The 13,620-nt window shown below is 36.6% G+C and overlaps 1 protein-coding gene across 3 annotated transcripts in view; it reads left to right on the top strand.

Moving 5' to 3' along the window:
• LOC6036061 (nuclear receptor subfamily 4 group A member 2) overlaps positions 1 to 13,620 on the top strand; it is a 195,736-nt gene that overhangs the window by 52,480 nt on the left and 129,636 nt on the right. Inside the window, exon 1 of one of the 3 annotated variants that reach the window (XM_038252555.1) lies at positions 1,562 to 1,811. The exons of the other annotated variants lie outside the window; for them this stretch is intronic. Coding sequence (XP_038108483.1) covers positions 1,721 to 1,811 — 91 coding nt within the window. The 5' untranslated portion in view covers positions 1,562 to 1,720. Of the gene's footprint in view, positions 1 to 1,561; positions 1,812 to 13,620 lie in introns of those variants that run through there. 3 annotated transcript variants of the gene reach the window in all.

Here is a 13,620-nt window from a genome sequence, read left to right as displayed (position 1 = left end):
TAAAATGCATTTTACACTAGTTCAGTTGTTTTGCAATCATTAGTTTTCAAAAATCTAAGATCTGACAAAAACAAAAATAGTATCGAAAAAAAAGATTTTGCATCGAAAATTTTCAAAAAATCTTAAGACTTTTTAATAAACCCAAACATGTTAAAAATGATTTTAAACGCAGGAGAATGTATTTTAATTTGATTTCAGCTGGTTGTACTTGAATTTTCATTGAAATTTTGAAGTTTATTGTAAAAATATTTTTTTTGCCCCCTGATTTTTCGGACCAATTTTGAATGGGGGGGGGGCTGTGGCAAAAACTTTTAAAAATATTTGTACCAGCCTAATGATTTCTTAAAACATTCGATAAGTAACACTTGATCTTAAAAAATAACGTAATTTGATCAACAAAAATACTAAAAATTGTGTAAAAGAAGTACTGATAAATCAGAATTAACGTCTCGTATAAATTTAAAATAAGTCAATTCGGATTCTGTTCAGACTCGACTATCAAAAGCCTGGAATATCCGTAGTTTGATAATTCGAAGGGTTTCCAAGGAAACCTCGGATAATCGTGTCTGGATTGTTTTGCAAAAATATCACTCTTTGGCAGAGCATTTTATAATTCTTAAAGGGAAGAAAATGCTTCGAAGTATTTTGTAGATGGTGTTGGTACAACTTGTTACATTTTCAAAAGGAAACTTCCCATTTCCCTCTTTACAACCTGTGTCGGCGTCGGCAAAGGTCACTGCGAAGGCATAGGAAAAATCATCTGCTTGAATTAATTATACTGATTCGATCCCCCATATCGATACCGACGGTCAGCTGGCTGGTGGCACACACACCCTTTAAACCGCTCAAGTGGAAGTCACACACAGTTTACCCTTTTCTGCTGCAGAGTAGTTTTACAATTTACGTTGGCGTCGGCCAGTCAATCAATACTCCAAAGCAAACAGAGCACATTCCGAACTTTCCGATGTTTGGCACTTAATGAATTGATTTCGCAAGCTCAACACTCCTACTGCTAAAACTTACCTCGTACAACCCGTGTGTAGGACAACCCGGCGGATCCTAAGCTAACAAATTAGCCTTATGAATGGGAGGGAGAGCGGCATAAATCAACAAATCCAGGTTTGTTCCGAGGAAAATTTCCTTTTACCAAGTTTCCACAGTTCCGACTGCTGGCTGCCCCCAATGAAAAGCGAAAATTCCTCTGCAGCGTGTGCTTTTTTCTTCTTTCTTTCGCTGCTCTCTGTTTACCCGAATGGCGTCACTTGTCCAAACAAGCGAGTGCTTTCACCCTGCCACCCACCACAACGCCGGTACAACTTTTCATTCTTGGCAACGGTTTGTGGTTGTCCTGCTCACTCTTGGTCGGTTTCAACTCGGGCCATCCTCGTCACTCGGTACCATCATCAGTTTGACTGCGCACACGCATCAACCCTCCTTCCAACCCGCCGCCGGCCTTCACAGCCGGCCAAGCTCAAGGTCGTTCCGTCACCAAACGCTGGATCGATGTCATAAAGTGGCCACCGCCGTACCCGGCCCGGCTTAGTCTCACGCGGACAATCGATGCTGGTGGAAGTGTGCAAGGTCCTTGGCGCTCTCGGTGGACCGAAGAAGAAGTATTTCCAGACCAGAGTTTGGTGTGTGATGTGTTGAAGGTTTTTGGGGTGAGGTTCGGGATAACGGGATTAACAGTGACATCAGGTGATTTCGTGGAGATTAGTGGATGCAGACAGTGGTGTTTAGTGACGTACGAGCCGGTATTGATTTGCTGGAGTTCATCGGCTTCCGGTTGGAACACTGGGAAAGGTCATCAGGTGGGTTCGATCGACATTAATCAAACTGTCCAGACAAGGGAGGGTCAGTACAGAGTGCCGTTTCGCCGAATAGGTGACTGCAATTTGTTTTGTCAAGTGTTCTAAAAGGTTAATGGTTTCACCCAGAAGAAAAAGTCGTGAAGTTTGGTGAAAGACCCATTAAATGATCCAAAAGGAGAAATGATCAATCGAATGACCTAATAGGTCATTCAATCTGATGATCATTTAACAACATTCCAAAAGTTAACAGTTTCACTCTCAAGAAGGATTCTGTCAGCTTTCGATGAAATGGCCAATGACCACTGACTCAATCGGTGAAATGGCCACTTTGACGGAATGACCGAATAGGTCATTACACCGAAAATTCGTCCAACAAACGTCGATAAAAAATTTCTCCTAAGATGGATAAATCCTTGTTTCGATGAAAAGACTCATTTCGGTGAAATGGCCTGAGAATCTTCAATAAAAGCAATCCCAAACGTCCTTGACGGCTGAACCTTTTTCGCCAACAAACGTCGACGTTTCTGTGTGTATGATTCTCCACCATCACCATGACATCACATTCAATCCTGGGACGACGACGACGAGCTGGAAAATCGATTTTCCGACCCACTTCCCTCACCCATCCGAACTCGTCCACACGCTTTTTGATGAATGAAATCCGCTTTTTCCGCGTGGCGGTGGGTGTGGAAAATCGGGGTGGTGAGGACGAAGCGGGGATGCCGTGATTGTTTCGGTTTTATCAATGAATGTGAGGGTGAGGGTGGGTAGTACGGACAGGGGGGGGGGATGCTGCAAGGATGTCCGGACGGGCAGGTTGTTTGTGCAGCGAGGAGAATGGAACGGAGATCGGTTTTCCATTCAACCGGATAGACGTGACGCCCACGCGCACAGCTGGCGAAGCGAGATGAATGAAATGGAGATGAAAAGTGTTGGTTGGGGGTTGGGAGGCAACAAAAAATGCTGGTTGAAAAATGCTGCGGTGGAAAAGATTGAAAGTGGATATTTTTAGTGGAGCCATTAGTTTCAGCGGGGGGGTTTTTAATTTTTAATGAGTGAGTGCAGTTTGAAAAGAATCCGATATTCATTGACGAGGCGGGTTTTTATAGGTCACCACCCAAGTGCGGTTGCAGTTGGCTGCTATGAAACATTAATTAGCGTGGATATTGTCACCTACATGTTTTGGATGGAGTCAATTTCTGATGAAAATTGAATGCCTGATTCAAAATAAATGGCTTTAAATATTTTATTGTTAACTTTGCCATTAATTTCTTTCAGGAATAATGGCGAAAATGACTCTTTATTTGTGCATTTTATTTGAAAAAAAAACCATTTTATTGATAAGGAATAGGTTTTCAAAACCTATTTGTCAAAAAAAAGCATGTTCCCTAAACGACACCTAATGTTTGCCTAACAGCATTTTGAAGTAAGTAAGAACAAACTTAAACTTCTGAATATTGTCTCTAACACTAATCTTGTTTTCCTTTCTTTCTTTTATTTTTTTTTTCAAATATATTTTCAAACATCTTAAAATTGTTGAATATGTGCAATTTCAGCTTAAATCAGGAATTTTTCTGGTACTTTTGTACCCGACCCTCTCCGATTTCAATGAAACTTTTTAGACATGTTATCCTAGGCCTATATAAGCCATTTTTGTGTATATGGAGCCAATTGTACTCAATCATGACATTTGAGAAGGGCGTAAGCTATTAAAATATTTTTGTATTTTGTAATTTAAAAATTACTGTATCTCGAAGCCGTTGCATCGTATCAAAAAGTGGTCAAAGACAAACTTGTAGAAAATTTGACGGGCTTTCCGAAAAAAACTAACTTAATCCACCTAAGTGGTTGATGCCTTCCTCACTTTTTACCAACAATGGGTAATATTAGTGGTTTGGACACATATTTCAGCTTTTATTTTAGATCCAGAAAAATACGTACACACATATAACTAAAGTAATCATAACTCGAGACAAGGTTGCCAGATCAACAATGTTGTGAGCTCGTTAGAAAGGTTTTTCGATTACTTAACCAACGATGGGTCAGATGATGGATCCGGACATCGTTTACATACATTTAAGTGGGATCCGGCTTCAAAAAAGTGAATTAATATCACTTATTTGGACATATCTCGAGACAGGGTTGCCAGATCTTCAATGTTTTAGACTCGTTGGAAAGGTCTTTCGATTAGCTAACCAACGATGGGTCGGTTAATGGATCCGGACATTGTTTACATACATTTAAGTGAGATCCGGCTACAAAAAAGTACATAAATATCACTTAAGTGATTATAACTCGAGACAGGGTTGCCAGATTATCAATGTTTTAGACTCGTTGGAAAGGTCTTTCGATTACCTAACCAACGATGGGTCGGATGATGGATTCGAACATTGTTTACATACATTTAAGTGAGATCCGGCTACAAAAAAGTACATAAATATCACTAAAGTGGTCAGAACTCGAGACAGGGTTGCCAGATCTTCAATGTTTTAGACTCGTTGGAAAGGTCTTTCGATTACCTAACCAACGATGGGTCGGATGATGGATCCGGACATTGTTTACATACATTTAAGTGAGATCCGGCTAAAAAAAAATACATAAATATCACTTAAGTGGTCAGAACTCGAGACAGGGTTGCCAGATCTTCAATGTTTTAGACTCGTTGGAAAGGTCTTTCGATTACCTAACCAAAGATGGGTCGGATGATGGATCCGGACATTGTTTACATACATTTAAGTGAGATCCGGCTACAAAAAAATACATAAATATCACTAAAGTGGTCAGAACTCAAGACAGGGTTGCCAGATCTTCAATGTTTTAGACTCGTTGGAAAGGTCTTTCGATTACCTAACCAACGATGGGTCGGATTATGGATCCGGACATTGTTTACATTCATTTAAGTGAGATCCGGCTACAAAAAAAGTACATAAATATCACTAAAGTGGTCAGAACTCGAGACAGGGTTGCCAGATCTTCAATGTTTTAGACTCGTTGGAAAGGTCTTTCGATTACCTAACCAACGATGGGTCGGATGATGGATCCGGACATTGTTTACATACATTGAAGTGAGATCCGGCTACAAAAAAGTCCATAAATATCGCTAAAGTGGTCAGAACTCGAGACAGGGTTGCCAGATCTTCAATGTTTTAGACTCGTTGGAAAGGTCTTTCGATTACCTAACCAACGATGGGTCGGATGATGGATCCGGACATTGTTTACATACATTTAAGTGAGACCCGGCTACAAAAAAAGTACATAAATATCACTAAAGTGGTCAGAACTCGAGACAGGGTTGCCAGATCTTCAATGTTTTAGACTCGATGGAAAGGTCTTTCGATTTCCTAACCAACGATGGGTCGGATTATGGATCCGGACATTGTTTACATACATTTAAGTGCGATCTGGCTACAAAAAAGTACATAAATATCACTTAAGTGATTATAACTCGAGACAGGGTTGCCAGATTATCAATGTTTTGGACTCGTTGGATAGGTCTTTTAATTACCTATTCAACGATGTATAACATGATGATGTTTGGTTCAGTTTACTGCCATTTATTCAACTTCCAAAAATATGCGAAAACACATTTTTATACATAACTTTTGAACTACTTATCGAAACTTCAAACAATTCAATAGCACCGTATGGGACCCTAAACCAAGTCGAATGCAACTGGTTTGGTCAAAATCGGTTCAGCCAGTGCTGAGAAAACTGCGTGACATTATTGGTCACATACACACACACATACACACACACATACACACACACATACACACACACATACACACACATACACACACACATACACACACATACACACAGACATTTGTTCAGTTTTCGATTCTGAGTCGATATGTATACATCATGGTGGGTTTTCGAGCTTTAAATAAAAAGTTCAATTTTAGAGCAGGATTATAGCCTTACCTCAGTGAGGAAGGCAAAAAAATCACTGAAAGAAAAATACACGCAATTTCTATTAGATTTTTTGATTTTTAAGTTTAAAAGTTAAATTTTAAGGTGATGTCACGATTTTTTTTCGTTCAAAATTTTTGAGGAAATAGAGGAAATGTATCAAAAAGCCTCACGAAAAATGCAGGCTGGTATGTATCTCGTAAAAAAATACAAAAATCATTTACTAAACCTTTTTTTTTTAAAGTGTTCTAAACGTCAATTTTTTCGAAAACCGATAGTGGGAATCGATTCTCTAGACAATTTTACATTAAAGTCTCCATATTGACCATTGTCTTATGTCCAATCCTTGGGAAGATACAGCGATTTTAAAAATAAAAATGTCGAAAAAATGGGGTTTTTTTGTGGTTGTTGGCAATTTCTATATGACAGACTTGTTTTTTCAGTCTCGAAAATATTTTTACCGGAAAGCTCGTCCGATGTCCCATAAGTTTGTTTTTGACAGCATTTGAATTGGATATATGGGCTTACAGATATAAGCATAATTACATTGCTCTTAACTAAAAATAGTATATTTTATTCAGTGTGGTAGAAACCTGGATAGTAAATAAGCTTACGTAAATATTAGAACGAGTCAAATTGAAAAGCTGTCAAATGCAAACTTATGGGAAATCGGACGAGCTTTTCGGTAAAAATATTTTCAAGACTGAAAAAAAAAAGTCTGTCATATAGAAATTGCCAAAAACCACCAAAAAAACGATTTTTTCAACACTTTTATTTTGAAAATCGCTGTATCTTCCCAAGGATTAGACATAAGGCAATGGTCAATATGGAGACTTTAATGTAAAATTGTCTGGAGAATCGATTTCCACTATTGGTTTCTGGAAATTTTGACGTTTAGACCACTTTAAAAAAAAACAGGTTTAGTAAATGATTTTTGAATTTTTTAGGAGAGACATACCAGCCTGCATTTTTAGTGAGGCTTTTTGATACATCTAAGGATATTTAGTCAAAAATTTTCGTGACCTTAAAATTCAACTTTTAAACTTAAAAGTCAAAAAATCTCATAAAAATGGCGTGTATATTTTTTTTCAGTGTATTTTTTTCGGAAAGCCCGTAAAATTTCCTACAAGTTTGTCCTTGACCATTTTTTGATACAATGCAACGGCTTCGAGATACAGCAATTTTTAAATTACGAAATACGAAAATATTTAAATAACTTACGCCCTTCTCAAATGTCATTATCGAGTGCAACTGGCTCCATATACACAAAAATGGCTTATAAAGGCCTAGGATAACATGTCTAAAAAGTTTCATATGGCTGTTTTCGGCTTAGCAGTCGTAGATAATCAATCAAAAACGATCCGTTTTTGTTCTACTTCCGACGTTTCGATGTATTTGACATCATCTTCAGGGATTCTACAAAAACATTAAACATAGAAACATAAAAAATAACCCAAGAGCAAAAGCTGTCTAAAATCTTACAGAGCATAATCGTTTTATCGTCTGGGGGCCTAATTAGTTGGGCATCAACGGTAAGGAAATGGAAAAGGGGGGCAAGCATCAACCTGCTGTAAAGAAGGTCGAAATGCTCTTGGGTTATTTTTATGTTTCTATGTTTAATGTTTTTGTAGAATCCCTGAAGATGATGTCAAATACATCGAAACGTCGGAAGTAGAACAAAAACGGATCGTTTTTGATTGATTATCTACGACTGCTAAGCCGAAAACAGCCATATTAACTGTCCCAGTCGAGATAAACGAGTACGTAAAAAGTTTCATTGAACTCGGAGAGGGTCGGGTACAATAGTACCAGAAAAATTCCTGATTTGAGCTGGAATTGCTCTTATATGAACTGTTTCTATTTACAATCTGTCGTAGCATTGTGCTATTCTTTTTGATGATTGTTGGAACAATGCAATTATTTTAATAATAGTATTTTGAGATTTCTTAAAAAAAACCTACATATATGATAAAAGAGAGGCGAATTTTGGGTCTGTACTAGTTTTCTGATTACTCCAATTTATTTGAAATGTGATTTATGTTATCAAGTTTTAATTAATTGTAAAACTCGAGGAAAAATAAATGTCTTTTAGTGAAAAATATTGATATTCCGGAACAAGGTACATGCTTGCACTCTAGAATTTAAGATAAGTGACCAGTCTGACACCATGCTTGAAACCAGTGGAAAATTCATTCGCCAAAGTAAACCATTCCACAGGATGATTTGGAGATGTCAAAATTAATATTTGAAGATTTGCAGATTTGAAGATTTGAAGATTTGAAGATTTGAAGATTTGAAGATTTGAAGATTTGAAGATTTGAAGATTTGAAGATTTGAAGATTTGAAGATTTGAAGATTTGAAGATTTGAAGATTTGAAGATTTGAAGATTTGAAGATTTGAAGATTTGAAGATTTGAAGATTTGAAGATTTGAAGATTTGAAGATTTGAAATTGAAGATTTGAAGATTTGAAGATTTGAAGATTTGAAGATTTGAAGATTTGAAGATTTGAAGATTTAAAGATTTGAAGATTTGAAGATTTGAAGATTTGAAGATTTGAAGATTTGAAGATTTAAAGATTTGAAGATTTGAAGATTTGAAGATTTGAAGATTTGAAGATTTGAAGATTTGAAGATTTGAAGATTTGAAGATTTGAAGATTTGAAGATTTGAAGATTTGAAGATTTGAAGATTTGAAGATTTGAAGATTTGAAGATTTGAAGATTTGAAGATTTGAAGATTTGAAGATTTGAAGATTTGAAGATTTGAAGATTTGAAGATTTGAAGATTTGAAGATTTGAAGATTTCAAGATTTGAAGATTTGAAGATTTGAAGATTTGAAGATTTGAAGATTTGAAGATTTGAAGATTTGAAGATTTGAAGATTTGAAGATTTGAAGATTTAAAGATTTGAAGATTTGAAGATTTGAAGATTTGAAGATTTGAAGATTTGAAGATTTGAAGATTTGAAGATTTGAAGATTTGAAGATTTGAAGAGTTGAAGATTTGAAGATTTAAAGATTTGAAAATTTGAAGATTTTTGTAGCTGAATTGAAATATTTATTTCTTTTTGTTACAAAAGTGTTAATAATAGTTTGATGTGTCTGTAATCAACTAAAGAATTCACTTACAAGCTACAAAATCTATCCCTCAAAAAAATCTGTCCCTCCATCAAACCTTCCTAAACGCTCCCTCGCCCATTAACCTTGACAGCCCTGGAGGCAAATCTCTAGCCCCGGCCAAAAGTGACACATTGTGGGGCACGAATCCCGTCTAATCTTTCCCACCATCAATCACACACACGACGTGACTCTTGTTTTCCCAAACAACAAGCCGAAAATTTTCACCTCCCCGTTATGACGTCAAACGGCCGATCGATTTTCTCTCCCTCTCCCCACAGTCCGGAGTTTTCCGGGCGTGAAAAATGAGCGCCATCAACGCCGGGCTCATATTTCGTGACGGGGTTTTGGGTGTTGTTTACCGACGTGATGTCATGACCGCCGGCCGGGTTTGCCCATGCGTACTCCGTGGCAGCGGCCGCGGTCAATGACGAAAGTTGTGACGGCATTGGGGTGCGAGTGAGATGAAGCGAGTTTCGCCGCTTTTCCGGGCTGTTCCGTGGCGTCACGGTTTTCTGTGAGGAATCAACTGTGTGTGTGTGTTGGGTATCAAGTTCCACGAACCACGTGTTGGAATGGGGAGCTTGGTACAAGCATGCAACAAGTGGGTAGACAGCAGACAGGCAGGGTAGAATGTGAATATCCATGCGATTCACCACGTGGGTAAAGAAAAGAATATTCTTGTCCATAGAACTTCACATCAAATCTTTTTGAAATTGTTTTTTCTCTCAACATTTTAAACATTAAAAATTTCTGTAAGATGCCAAGTCCTGTGTCAAACGCTTAATCAGCTTCTTGCACACCAAAACAGCACAACAGAAACCACCCCCAACCAAACCACACATTTTTATGTTCTTCACTAAAAGAAACCAACTCGTTGAAAACGCGCTAGCTGACGGAACTACACAACTTGGCACAATCTTCTTCAGCAACACCTCGCCATGTGTCAGCGTGCCAGATGGCGTTTTGATTTATGGAGTAATAAAAGCTCCAAGCAATTCGCACTCCCAAAGCCGCACGTCTGCACCATGTGAGCTTTCAAACTCAAACTTTTGACGTCTAATTATTTATGTTTCACCCGACGACGACGAAGGTGGAAACGCACCTTTGGGGCTCCGGTGATGAAGATGTTTCTGTCACACCCCTGGTTTTCCCTTTTTTTCAAACGTTGAGTCGAGTAAAATTTGCACCAAGTTGACGGGAGGTCGTCACGTTTGATTATGCTGAAACTAGGGAACATTTAGAAAATTTAAAGTTATGGTCAAGAGATTACGAGTTCTAACTCCACCACCTAGATGACCTCAGTGGACGCCACCAGCAACGGAACCAAGTTCAAAGAAAGTAACACAAGCTCGACAATTCCGGAGAAGTGTTCATTTAGGTCCACCTGCTAAGTACTATTAATTATCACTTTTCTGGGACGTGGCCACCCCAAAGACCACCGTCTAAAAGTGCTAAGAGATGGGCGCCACTCGAGCGTGAATCCTCACGAATCCACCTCCTAATGGTTCCAATTTCCGATGGAGGAGGTAGGTTCAACGCAAAACCCGTTTTTGGAGCCCAGTAAATACTAGTCAAGATGATCAATTTGCTCACCGCCGCACAAATTGATGAGTTCAAGTTTGGCGTCTCGCGGTCTTCTGACCGGCTAATCGAGATCCAATCAGGCAAACCAAACATCATCTTAACCCTGCTGAAAACTTCTTTAACGACTGTTTTGGTCTGATCGACTGCACACACTCTGCATCAGCGGTAAATTGTGACCGCGCAAAACCGGCCAACAGTGTTGAAATTGAGCGGGTCTCTAGAAATTCTTTAATCTTTTTCACGATAATTCTTTAGATTTGAGATTGATTTTAGCTTGGCTTTTCCAAAATTAAAAAAAAAATCAAACTGTCATTATAGTAAATTAAAAGCTTTTTATCTATAAATGCTGATTTGAAGTAGATTGCATTGATTGCAAAACTGTGAATTAAATTGAAACAAAAATTCAAAATATTAATACGATTTTTGGTTGAGTACAAGATCCGAAAAGGGAAACAATCACATTTGATTTGAATGTAGGCTACTTTAGTTTCAAAAGATTTTGTGAATAAATTGTCTTCAAATTCTATTGTAACTATGTAAAATTATTTTCATAAAATTATTATGTTGATGAGCTGGCATCAATTGACCGTTTTAAAGTTTTAGTAATGTAGATAATAAAAATAAATACAAAATCAAAAAACTAATAAAAAAGCCACGATAAAGATTCACGAATAAAATTGTTATAATTTATCACTCTTTATGCCCCGAATTCAAAAAACTGCTTCAATATTCTGTGATAGCAAGAATGGTTTTCAATTCATTTTAAATGCCAATCAATAACTTGAAAATTTTCTACAAACAAGCTATTAACATAATAATTAAAAAAGTGTTTCAGAATTTTTTTTCTGAGTCAGTTGACAAAAATTTATGAAATATTTATTAAATCAATTAACAAGGTTAATAAATTCCAAAAATTAGTTTAAAATCAATTCAAGAAAAAATGTAAATTAATCATCAAACTTTTAAAACTTTTGTAAAATAAATGCCTCATATTCTATATAAGTTAGCAGATTCTAAATTAAGTTTAAAAGCCATTCTAGAATTTAAACAAAAATACAAAAAAAATATTTGAGAGTATTTTTCCGATTTTATTGACAAAAATTAAAACATATTTTTTAAATTGATGAACACGTTTTATGAATTCCACCAATTATTTTAAAATTTAGAACCTTTATTTAAAAGAATAGATTCAATGTTCTGTAATAGTACGGAAATTTTAATAGTAGTTTATGCAACAAGTTGCAAAAAGAGGATTTTTTCAGCACGAGTCGTACATTTATCCAACGAGGTTCACCGAGTTGGATAAATACGACGAGTGCTGAAAAAATCAAGTTTTGCAACGAGTTCCAAACAACATTTTTTGCAATTCTGAAACACACCCATTGAGTGAAATTTTAAGTCAAATTTTCATGTATTTCGTCAATAAATCGTTTAAATCAAAAATTTTGAAAAGTGTTACTTTTCGAAACAAGTGCTGAAAAGTTCAACTTTTAAGCACCCATTTCAGTGCTGAAAAGAAGAACTTTTCAGCATTTATTTTGAAAAGTGTTGCTATTCGATTCTGTTATGTTTGGTACAGAAAAGTAGGCTATTTCGTCGTTCAAGAATGACAGAAAAAGTAAGTACACGACGGAATTGCAAAAAAGTTATTTCAAGAGCTATCCAATAATTTACAATTTTTTTTAAAGATAACCTTTTTTGTTAATAAATAAAAAACAATTCGAAACTTTTTTTTTTTTGATTTTTTTTAGCCCGTTGCAAATATTTTTTGAAGTGTATGTCCCTCGACTCAAAAATATAAAAAAAAAATGAAAAATTTAAGTGGCTGGCCACGATTTCAACATTTGAATGAAAAAAGTGTTTTAAGATGCATTATACACCTGTCCAGTTGTTTTGTTATTAATTTTCATAATATCTAAATATAGACAAAAAAATATTTTTGCGAGAAAAAAAAGTTTTGCGGTTTAATTTCATAAAAGATCAAACATTCTACATACGATTATTAATGCAGAAAAAGACATTTTAGATTGTTCTCAAATGATTAGACTTTCCATTGAAATTTTAATGTTTTTTGAAAAAAAAATTTGCCCTCTGATTTTTCGGACAAAGGTTGAAAATGAACTTTGAAAAATATTTGCAACGGCCTTACAGAAAATTAAATAATTAATTAATTACATAATTATTTTTGACCAAAGATGAGAGGGAACGCGGGGCTGAAGAAAATGAAAAAAATGCTAGTCTAGGGATCAACATTATTGTGAAAAATATTTTGTAAAATGCAAAACACATCAATGCAGGCAATACTTTTCAAAACAAAAAAAAAATCATGGTTTAATAAATACAGGATAATAGCCTTACATCAGTGCAATATTAAGCTAAATGTTATAATTAACGCAGCATTTTATTTTTAAGTGCAAACAAGTTGCTAAAAGATGATTTTTCAGCACGAATCGAACATTAATCCTACGAGGTTCTCCGAGTAAATGGCTAACAATTATCCCGATTCATCCTAGGATGTTCACTTTTTGAGATAGATAGATTCATTCATGTGAAAATAGATTATTCATAACATCTATTTCCCAGAGAATTCTTCAATTACGATGCCGCCACCAATCTTGGTGGCACCAAAAAACCGGGAGTCTCTTCACGGTTGATGAGTTACCGACCAATAACTCCTTCAGCGTACAGACTTTACGAGAATTTAGTTAAAGAGCCCCCCATCATGCCATGGGGTAGTTGCACCGCAGGCTGATTTCTTCACCCCAGAACCCAACTGCAACATGAGTGCAGTTTAAAAATCTAAGCAGGTCCAAACCCTCCCCACGCTGTGAGTTATTGACTGTTTATTGAGTTGTTACGACGAACCCTGCGGCGGATGCTGCCTGCCAGAATCGAACATCTGGAAGTTCGTCGGGGGTTTCTTCAGTCAGGGTTCTTGGGGCGGATTTCGTGACGGAGATAGTGCCAGAACCTTCGGAGACGTCACGAGCATCTAGTTTGTGCCGCGAACAATTAAAATTGCAACATTGTAGTCTTATTAGCTGGTGATTTATTCAGAAGCCATAAATCAATCATTTCCAAACCAATTATAACCCTCTTTCTTCTCCTCTCTTTTTGTAGGTAAGTGCCATTTGACAAACTTTGAACCTCCCATCATCAATAGTAAGTATGCAAATCACGAACCCCTCAGGGTT

This window comes from Culex quinquefasciatus, chromosome 2 (genome assembly GCF_015732765.1).
Source record: "Culex quinquefasciatus strain JHB chromosome 2, VPISU_Cqui_1.0_pri_paternal, whole genome shotgun sequence".
Classification (NCBI taxonomy): Eukaryota; Metazoa; Arthropoda; class Insecta; order Diptera; family Culicidae; genus Culex; species Culex quinquefasciatus.
Note: the sequence above shows the minus strand (reverse complement) of the source record. Positions and strands in the feature narration are given on the sequence as shown.